At 41.7% G+C, this 11,226-nt stretch overlaps 1 protein-coding gene across 1 annotated transcript in view; it reads left to right on the top strand.

Annotated features, from left to right (window-relative positions):
- The window catches only part of sik2b (salt-inducible kinase 2b), a 43,900-nt gene that overhangs the window by 18,231 nt on the left and 14,443 nt on the right, over positions 1 to 11,226 (top strand). Inside the window, exons 4-6 of the mRNA XM_046389113.1 lie at positions 2,097 to 2,258; positions 9,509 to 9,633; positions 10,058 to 10,181. Of these exons, the coding sequence (XP_046245069.1) occupies positions 2,097 to 2,258; positions 9,509 to 9,633; positions 10,058 to 10,181 (411 nt within the window). The remainder of the gene's footprint in view (positions 1 to 2,096; positions 2,259 to 9,508; positions 9,634 to 10,057; positions 10,182 to 11,226) is intronic.

The raw sequence follows: 11,226 nt of genomic DNA on the forward strand, positions 1-11,226 counted from the left end.
AGTGTGTGTGTGTGTGTGTGTGTGTGTGTGTGTGTGTGTGTGACAGAGAGAGAAAGAGAAATTGTCAGTTAAGATATCATCGTATAACCAGAGTGCTTGCTGTTTGACAATCCTACAGGTCGTTCGACTGAAGCATGTTATTGCCTTTAGAGACAGCGGCGGACCAAGAAAGGAAGAGGTTTGATGCCAGAACAGTTATTACTTTAGAGCCCTGTTCTCTTCACAGGTGCATACTTGGACCTCCTCGACACATTCCCCTCCCCAGTGTGTTTTTTGATTAGCAGCATTGCATGAAAGCTGCCCTAGTCACTGAATTGCCTCCTCTATGGAATTTACCAGGCACTATCTAATCAGGTTATCTCACTCCATCAGGTGTTAGCTATTTATCAACCACACTCTTGAGGGCAGAATCTCCCTGAAGCTTGATAGTTCAACTTACATCCTTAAGTTAACTTAAGATTTTATTGCGCAGCCTTTGTCCCAGTACACAGCTGGCCCTTTGGTCAACCCTGAGTTGTTAAGATGAAGAGTTTACAACATGATGTGCGATGCCTGCTGTAGGGTTCAGGATGTACTATATGTTGCTGTACCTTAAATATCTCGTGTTTAGTGAAAGGCACAGTGTTTTTGATGCTAATGGACTGTGAAATTGGCTTAGTGTGAATTCTCTTAGTGTGTATCTTGACAGAGACCTAGTTTTGAAATTTCGTCAGTTATATTATCTTCAGAATAAATGCATTTACACACCAGGGAAATAGCAGCAATAGCAATATTACTTGTGTAAAAAAGGCAAAGATGTAAGGTATTCCTAACGACTGCAAAGACCAGGCAAAAACTTTTAATTATTAAAACTTTTTATTAATGTCTTGGGCAAACTAACTGCTAGTCCATGTCTGCTTTGTGATTACAAAAATGCCCTTTTATGAGATTGACCTTGTGGGTCTTCAGGTAATTGCATTGCTTATATTTTGCACACTCCATTTATTCATGTGATGTTCTGTTGGCTCGGTTTGTTGTGGTTGTTGTGCATTGTCGTCAGGTTTGGTCGGTGGTCTGTATCGGTGCCAGCTGGAAGGAAAGCCAACACAGAGTGTCCTATCTTGTTTGCCACAGAGTGTGAATTGAAGAGTTTGCAAGCTATCTGAACACAGAGGTGTGAAGAGGAACCCTGCCGACAGCAACAAACACCATGCTTTCCAAAGTTCACAGGGCTGCAAAAAAATCACGCATCCCGTTATACTCTGTCAGGCCAACTTTGTAAAAATTAGTGAACGCTGAGAGCGAAAGGTTAGAAAAGCAGTGAGGGCTGTGTTGAAGCAGACAATGAGAAAAAAGGTCAGTGATCTGGATGCTTAGAGAAATAAGACAGCAAAATTTATGACTTTGGGCCCGAGCGACAGCAGCTGACTCTGGTTTTGTGCGTCTTTCTAAACAACCGCAAACTCAGTCTGTCTTACTGTGTAAGCATTTAGGCAGATGTTTTTTTTATTTTGGTAAGAACTCAGGATCATATATACATTGACATTTTAATTTTTCACACTAATCGTCAAGTGTGTTCATATGTCTGTGTGTGCACTGCAATCATACACCCTCGACAAACCCCTTCCCCAACTCACACCCTGTTCCAACTTGTACTAATGTGGACGTTATGTGGCGAAAGACCAGTTCTCAGAAATGTCGTCCTCCCCTTTCCTCCTCCGGCTGTGACAACAAAGTGTGTTCTCCTCTGTCAACTGTTGATCACACATGCATTCTTACACAATTAAATACAGGCGCAGGGCTAGAACATTTGTTTCCCAAGAAAAATGTGTACCATACATCTTGCGCTGAGTCACTTTACAAAGTACGCTTTAATGTAGAGCAGCTGTAAACTACTACTGGCACCAGGCCTGCACCTCATCAAAAGTAAATTATCCTTTCAACACAACCACCAACACTTGGTGGAATGAAAAATCTGCACCAACACATTCTTTTCAACTGTACAAAGTGATATCTTAAACTGTGTTTGAAAGGCCAGTCAAGTCATGTTACGTAAGTCAATGTAAAATATTACTTCTGCACGTAACACATCCCCTCTCTCCACTGTCTGGCTGCAGACTACCTGGCGAAGCACGGCCGTCTCAGTGAGCTAGAGGCCAGGAGGAAGTTCTGGCAGATCCTGTCAGCAGTGGAGTACTGTCACAACCGCAACATTGTCCACAGGGACCTGAAGGCGGAGAATCTGCTTCTGGACGGCCACATGAACATCAAGATTGCAGGTACCGTACTGACGTCCCACAGGAGGACCCATAAACTCATTTATGAATGAGAAATACAGCCATGTCTGTATGAATCATTTGGTTTTGATCCATTGCCTGCCATGATCTCAGTGCCGGTGTAGTTCAAAAATGTCTTAACTTCCTGCTCAGGCCATTTGCACAGTGTTGAAAAGTGGTCACAGTTTGCTTGTGGGATTGCTGCTGGCTGAATGATGCCACGTCAGGCACAGTCTTAAAATCTCAGCAACAGTTGAAAAGATTGTGCCACCACTACCAAAACTTGTCAGAGAATATTTAAAATCCCTCCCCAGTGACCCCTAGCTTTCATTTTGAGGAGGAAAGATAGACCAAAAGCGGCATGGACCAAGCGGCAGAGATTTCAGACTAAGCTGGAGGTCTGTAGTACAAGCTTCAAAGTGTGATCATTAAGCAACTGGCATTTAGAGCTAGCTAATAAGAATGTCACCCTACTGCTGTTTCCTATAGTGGAGAAGAGGGGGAGCCTGGGAGGGGATCAGAGTGGATAGAGGGAAGAGTTTGGCTTTAATTGAAGGAGGAGGAGGTGATGATATGGATTGGCTAGCACAGAGTGGCAGATGAGTGCACAAAGGAAGAATGATAAGGGGTTGTTCATGGCAGGTTGGCAGGGCTGCATTCATGATAATGCTCCAAAAGAAGCGGAGGTTTATCTGAGGTTTTATTCTGAGATACTGATGCTAACATCTATCTAAGGTGAGCTGATTGCACAAGGATGGCTAAAAATACAGGTGTGAAAGTGTAGCAGACCCACTGAGCTCCCAGAGCAGAGGGAAAACAGCCTCAAAGGGCTCCATACAATGGACTCCAGTAGAATCCATTGAGTAAAATCGTACTTTATTGGTCTCAAAAATGTAATTTAATGGGGCAAAAAAATGAAAGATGAGTGTCCCAGTCAATGTTGGTACAAGTCATGGACGACGTTCAGTGGCTTTCAGTTTTTTTTCTAAAAGATCAAATCAGTTAAGGAGAAATTAGACTGAACTGTACAGTAACTGATAGAGATCTGTGTTCCACCTGCGTCTTTACTTGCATCATCTTGTCCACCGTTTCTCAGAAGGGGTCCAAGATGTTAACCTGGAGATGTTATTATCCCAGCAGTAATTTTCACAAACAGGTCTGACTCACAGCCAATTGTCCGCACGGCAGATTAGATTTAAAGCAGGAAAACAATGAACAGAACATTACCTCGCTCATGATTAGAGAAAACATCTCTGCGGAGGACATGAGCAGCAAGGTACATTTTGTACTGCCCTTAACCACAACCTGTTCGGTCAAGTTTGGTTAACAATACATGAGGATTAGATAGGAACGCATGTCAGATGCATACTGTACATGAGAAAGAAAGCCCTCACTTTAAGAGTCCTTATTGCATTAGCGACATTGGTGTCAGCTTTGATCATCCAACTGTAGTGAATGAGATGGTGGATAATTTGTGTTCCCGCCAATGTGTGTTACTCACCAAAACGTGTGTACTCTTGAGATCTAATAAATGTGATGAATGCATTTCCTTCCTCATAAACAAAATTGCAACGTTTAATAAAATTTTGAAACCTGCCTTGTTAACATCCACGTTAATTATGTTAACAAGGCGTTTATCTTCTTCTTTCCTGCTTTTGTTGGCACATTGCTTCATTACTTGGCGCATTATCGCCACCTGTAGATCAGTGGAATGGTGTGATATCATCGGCAGGACTGTGTTTTACAACATGTTCGAATGACAACCAAAACAGAGGCCCACCACAGATTATCGGTTAAATACAAACTGAAGAAGGCTGCAATTAACAAGAAATTATTGATTGAATTTACCAGAGGGCCTCTGGGAAGAAATGTGCTATCGCCCCCACTGGCCACCTCTTTTTATCCCCACACTGTGCATTGTACATGTATTTTGTGTGTATTAACTGGCCGCGTGAAGACTAATTTTAATCTGGCTTTAAGTCACCTCTGTGCTTGTGTTTATTAAATTCTAATGAAAATATGTTTTTATTTAATTTGGTCTTAAATTACCCTTAGAGGTCCCCACCGTCCAACCCACAAGACTCAAATCAACCACAACATTAAAACCACTGACACCGAACAGCCACAGCAGCTTTTTAAGGTTTTGGCTCCTGTTGGTTGCGAGGTGGGACCTCCATGAATCAGACTGGCTCCAGCGCATCCCATAGATGTTTGATCAGTGTCAGAGGTTAGAAGTTTGTTGGTCAGGTCAGGACCTTGAACCCTTTGTTATTTTCCTCAAGCCCTTCCTTCTGTTTCAGTGGTTCCCGTGGTGGGCGGCCTGCTGCGGAGGTCATGAGAGGTTTCCCTATGTTTGCAGCCGTCTTTAAGTGAGCGCTACACGTTAAAGTCTGTCAGAAACCAAGGTTTCCCAGCAGAACATTGAATTGATAGATTGATTGAGGTGAACAATGTTACTCACCTCACCTGTCAGTGGTTTAATGATGTGGCTGACCGGTGCTGTATTAAACTTGATCAACTTGATCAATATCTTGTCTTTGTTTTTCCCAAATTGATTTACATGCGATTCACTAGTACTCGTTCACTCTTTTTCATTGTCCTTTAGTGCCCAGAAAGCAATTACTGTACTGCAGTGACCTCTGAAATAATTACATATTGACATTTTGAAAAGAAGAACTAACGCCTAACTTCATGTTCTATGTGATCATAACCCTTTTACAATCTCTGCCATTAACCTATATCATTATTAATCATCCTACTATGTAGGTGTATGTTGTTACTCATGCACCAGTAAAAAACAAAAACACTTAAAACACATGGTGTGGTCATGCTTGTCTTGTTTATACTGAATAATACATAGACTAATTAATGATAACTCTTATGTACTGTTACTGAGTAGTTTATCCTATTTTTGGGTTCTCTATGTTACAGTTTAATTAAAGAGTTTGGTCTAGACCTGCTCTAATTGAAAAGTGTCATGAGATAACTTTTTGTGAATTGGTGCTATATAAATAAACTGAATTGAATTGATTTGAACTGAATTAACTCAGTAGAAACTATTGTTTGTGCGCCTGCATTTATGACATTTTTTGACACAAATGTGCCTTAACCATGTCATGTGGTCTTCTGCTTCACTACACTTAAACAACAAATATTACGTCCGTGCTAACACCATGGACAATTAAAGATGAGCCTTTTTTTATCCATTCATATTATAGACACTACCACTCACTGTTTTCAGATCCAACCATGTAGGAGCTTTCCACGGAATCTAATTAGTGACTTGGCCCACTGCAAGATTTTAAGAGAGTGAATGTTTGGCATATTTGTTTAATGAATGACATTTTATTAATTGTTTAGAATGAACAGTTTTCTGTTTCTTGACTGATCAACTAATTCGTTCAGCACTAGTATAAAAATACAGGTCCAAACTCGTGCTTCTGTGCTGCACCTACACCTCAGAATTTTTCCTGCACTCTTGTGACGTCTCCCTGCTTTCTAAAGGCCACCTCTGGTCAGTCTGTATGAAGCTTAAGCAGGCAGCGGTCAGTCAAAGAAAGGTCATACTCATGGTGGCTGCAGAGGAGAGGGGAGCAGCAGCAGTGGGGGGTTTGGCCTTCATGTTTTCACTTCAAACGGCTAAAGAGAAGAGGAGAAATAACGAAAACAAAAGCGAGCTGCTGGATCAGTGGAGGAGATGAGGAAATATACAGAATAATCCATGTTCTGCTTTGTGTAGAGTTTCTTAAAAACACAAAGAGAAAATAGTTTGGGTGCACCACTTTGAAAAACAGATCATACACTATCTCCTGTCGCCAAAGTGTTTATAGCTTCATTAACCATTATTTGAATTTTTCAAGGTTGAAACCATCCTTGGATTGATCTCATTGGAAGTGCACCAAACCCCAACGGTGTTTTCATGCTCAATTTAGTGATGTAGAAAGTAAAAACAATCTCTAGATCAAGGACACCTGATGGAGAAAGTTTCTAATTAATGCGTATATGTGCAGGAATGTGTGGAGTTGCTTTGGTGATGATCAGATTCTGATTCAAATGTTGCGAAATCCTGATTGATGCTCACATTTTTTTTCCAGCTGAGCTTTACTCCCTTCAAAGCAGTCAGAGGAGCACAGAAGAAGAAAAACGCACAGCTATCTCCCATGTGAAACCGTTAACATTTTTGGAACCTCAGCAGAAATTTGCACATTCATGTTGGACTTTGAATTGAATTGAATTTGAATGTTTCACAAAATCATAACGTGCATTATGTTGAAAGTTTGTCTTGCCAAGCAAGCATTAGAACAAAATATTTTACAGAATTGAAGACTGCTCTGAAAGCTGTTCAGAGTGGAATCAGGTCAAGGTAATCATTCAAGGCAAGACATGCAACTTTTATTAAATTGCAGTGACTGTGGGCACATGTGACAGTTATTTGATAATAGTAAATTAAGTGCAGGAATATCTGTCTGAAGTTTTCTAACATCAGCTAACAATAGCCGCCACATGCTACTGGTCACACCAGACAGAGTAAGCTTGTATCAGCAAAACAAAACCCCTGAGTGTTTTAAGTTTTGCAAGTTTGTTTTTGTTGCTGTTGATTTCAAATTTCAGTTGTAAGAGAAATATTGTTTTATCTCCTTCTTTAAAAAGTTGCGTAGTCTCAATTTTAACAGGGAAATTGCATTTTTCATGAGAAGCACACAAGGAAAATGACATGGAGAGAGAGAGAGAGAGAGAGAAAAAGTTTATAGGTGACAAGAGAGAAAGAAGAGCCGAGATGAGAAGGCACCAGAGGAGAATGTGAAGTGAATCCAGGGCAGCGCATCCTGAGCTGCAGCCGTGACTATGTCAATGCTCATACCTTATTAGAAATGACACGGTAACATTTTTGACTGCTGGATGCTGTCCTCTTGCTTGCTACACACACAAACACACACACACACACACACACTGAAGTGCATTCTAGGGTGACATGTTTAGGCTAATATTATGCTAATACTCTTGTGCACGATACACACATGCTCCTCCAACCCGCCCTTCCTGTTGAGTGCTGTTTGTAGCCTGCAGTGTGCCGGAGTGTTTGACGTCAGCCAGTCTGCTCAGTATTCAGCTCCATGAAATGGGTCACAGTTTCTGACGATAATCCAAATGCACTGCTCCGCTCTGCTGTGCCTGCATCTCGCATCTCACCTTCACAGCAGCATCAGACAGTAAACATACTTGTAATAAACCCCACAGTGGTGCTCGGCTTCGCTCTCTGCTTTATTTGAGTGACACCTGCCGCTACCTGCTCAGCAGTGATTAAATGGATTGAATACGTGCACTCGTGTACACTATTTGCTTTTCAGTTGGAGTTTGCACTGTGCTAATCTCTCCTGCCTGATTCCTACCTGTATTTTCCAGTGAGCTAGAATTTTCTGCTACTCCTTACAGTCAGTACAGCAAGCAGTCCAGATTCTGCAGAATTGTCATCATTCCTAACCCCATTTTTATGCCTCCCCTCTGCTGTTGCAATAGAGGAACTGTGTTTTTGGGTTGTCTGTGTGGCCTGCCCCATTATTGTGAATGCTGTCTCTCAACACCTTGATGGAATTTTTCCACATTTGGATCAAATGTCCACTTGGTTTAATACATTAGTTGATTTTATTTTAGTGGTCAAAGGTCAAGGTCACTGTAAACCAAGGCTGTAATTAAATATATATATATATATATATATGAATATATATTGGATGGGCTGCATTCTACCTGTATTCATATATCCTCAAAATGTTCTCTCCAATATATTGATATAAAAAATTTTTAAGCGATAAACATTAGCAAATTAATCCTAACTAAACTTAACAAATAGCCACTATTAATACTTCTAGCTCTGGTATTACAGTCACCCTCTGTTTGTTTTTGTCTTCCCAGTTCAAGTAGGTTGATCAACACTATCATAAAGTTCATCAACAACTCACAATAATTTACATATTCATTCATTAAGTTGTGGCTCTGTGCAGTGTGAGATGCCTCTAGCTGTGTGTGTGTGCGTGTCAGTTTGAATATGAGATACCATGCAGTGCAAAGGAAAGGAAAAGGAATTAGTTACACATTCTGTTACTCTCACACACTGATTAGACTGCAAGTGTGTTTGTCTCTCTGTGTGTGTGAACCCATATCACCTCCAGCCCTCATTATGTAAGACAGATTTTTTTTTTTTTAACAGTGTTATTTATTTGTTTTGCAATATGTTTTTTCTGTTTATGTAACCGTTTCAAATTGTGGAAAAAGGGTGGGGGTAGAGGGTTAAGTGAGCCTGATTGTGTGCTCCTGTTGCTGTCAGGTCCCATGACACCATCACAGGGTACCACTGATAATGACCTGACTAAACATAGATTGTTCTTCTTATCTCATATCTGTTTATTCACTTAGTTTAAATGTATCAAGTAATCATTTAGGCCGTAAAACAAACAGTTTCCGTCACAAGTTGAACAGTTTCCACTTCTAATGATAATGAAGCAGAGAAATCCATAAAATGATGAATCAATTAACAATTACTATTAAGATAGTGAGTAATTAAGTTTCTGTTGATGGACTAATGAATTAGTCCCCTCAGCAGCAGAAGGAAGCACCAGTTGCGAGTCTTGTAAAATCGAATGAGGAGAGGAAACAAAGGAACATTTTACTGGAGATGGTTTGAGAAGGAGGGAGGGAGAATAATACGAACACATAAAAAGAAAGGGCTGTTTGAGTAATTACAGCTACGATATTTGGCCCAGTGTAATTTGGCAGATATTACTACAGTTTTGCAGTTGGATGTTAATGAAAGGCAGACGTGAGTGCGTGTAAGTTAGACTTCTCTGTCTTGTTCCTGTGAAGAGACAACTCAGTGTTCCAGTCACTCATCAGACATCCAATCAGAACGCAGCATTGATGACCTCATGTCAGTCTCCAGGGGAAGTTACCTCATACAAAGGCCCATTTTCTCAACATAGAAATATGTGGATCTCATACTGCATTATGCAAAACCTGCAGACCCCATGGAGACACTTAGAAACTCTCAGTCACAAGGCATAAATCACCTTTGCACACACATAATGTGTGTGAGTGCATGTATTCACTGTAGATATTCACCATATGCCTAACTCTTTCCAGTCACAAGCAATACACTTTGAGGTTGCCTTTTTGCGTACAGCACCATGTCTGTAGCAGATTTCACATGGGCCTGTACAGTTTTAGTAAACTTTACTTTTTATTTTTCCTCCCATCTTTAGATTTTGGATTTGGGAACTTCTTCCAGCCTGGCGAGCCTCTGGCCACGTGGTGCGGCAGTCCACCTTATGCTGCTCCAGAGGTCTTTGAGGGGCAACAGTATGAGGGCCCACAGCTTGACATTTGGGTAAGATGAATGATTGCATAAAGTAGACAATTGCACCGCAACGTTTTGAATCATCTTTTTCCCCCTAAATACAATGAAACATATGTTCCTTCGTCCTTACATGAAGCTTTGTTTGACATTTACTTCACTAAGCCACATGAAATCAGTTTAATTGATTCGAGCACTATGATACATTTTATAATGACAGAATGCCTGCGTGAATAACTCAGCAGCTTTTGTTTCTGTCATGTGATACTGGCCTCCCAACCACCATTATCAGCCAGCCAATAGCAGTCATTTACCCTTTTTTTTACGTGAAGGACCAGGCATTTTTGTGTAAAGTATGCAAATTTGTGATTGCAAACAATAATCTTAACCTGATTTACTGCCACCTCTGACTGATTATCTACTTTCCTGACACTGTTGTGTCTTTTCATGTTCACAGAGCATGGGGGTGGTGCTTTATGTGCTGGTTTGTGGGGCGTTGCCCTTTGACGGGCCAACTCTGCCTGTGCTTCGACAGAGAGTCCTAGAAGGAAGGTTTCGCATCCCCTACTTCATGACTGAAGGTAAAATGAGATTCAAAATAAGAAAGGGGACTCTTCCAACTCCCAGCCCTCAGTACTTCACTTTCCTGTGAATTTAATGCATACAGTGTTTGTGAGGCACCTTCCAGTCTTTATCACTGTATGTGTTCGAGCCGAGGTGAAAATGGCATGAAAATCCCTGTGAGGGACAACATATATACATTGTTTGCTGGCAAACCCTGACTGGTTGTGGCTGCAACCAGTCAGGGTTGGGGTGGTGGGTGGGGGGGGGCATTCCATTAATGAGGCAGCATTACACACATTTGAAGGGGACACTGTGGGAGACATACTGTCATTGTCCTCTGTAATGTGCGTGAGTGTGTATCTAAGTGCACGCGGGCCGCAGGGTGACTCAGGTTGGTTAACTGTCCCAAAGCAGCCCTGCTGTTAGCGGCTGTGCTAGCTAGCTGGCAGCAGATTAAGTCCAGAGCTGGAGCTGTTTATGTAACCTGGGGAAGAGCCAGTGATGCCTTCCTGCAGCTTGCCTGTCTGTCTCTCCGAGGAGACTCTGCCTGTCTGTTTGTATGTCTGTCTGACTCATGCTCTCTATCTGTGAGACATCTTCCTGTCTGTCTGTGGCCCCTGTCTGTTTAAACTGTCCTGTTTTTCTGTATCCCATCTGCAAGACTCTAGCACTTTCTCCATGGGGGGTGTGGTAAGAGTCGACCAGATTTTTTTTCTCTTTACTTTTTTTTCCTGTTCCGGACCTTGAAACAGTTAAGACATAAGGGGAATGTAGGAATGTAATGTCAGCTTCGTGGCCAAACTGACACTCAAACCCGCCTCCCCACCCCCAGGTCCACCCCCTGTTCCCTGAATAAGGGGAACAGAGTGTGCTGATTTCTTCATCCATCCCATCTCTCACCGGCCAACACTGTGGTACACAGCACAGCCTAGCACCGCACAGTAAACTCTTGCTAGAAGGTCTCGGCACCGTGAATGTTGCGGTTGACTCCCAACTTAATGACTTAAAAAAACAACAGCAGATATTGTCTTATGTCTCCCCTGCTGTTACATGTTGCACAGG

Source organism: Scatophagus argus, chromosome 5, assembly GCF_020382885.2.
Source record: "Scatophagus argus isolate fScaArg1 chromosome 5, fScaArg1.pri, whole genome shotgun sequence".
NCBI classification, from domain to species: Eukaryota; Metazoa; Chordata; class Actinopteri; family Scatophagidae; genus Scatophagus; species Scatophagus argus.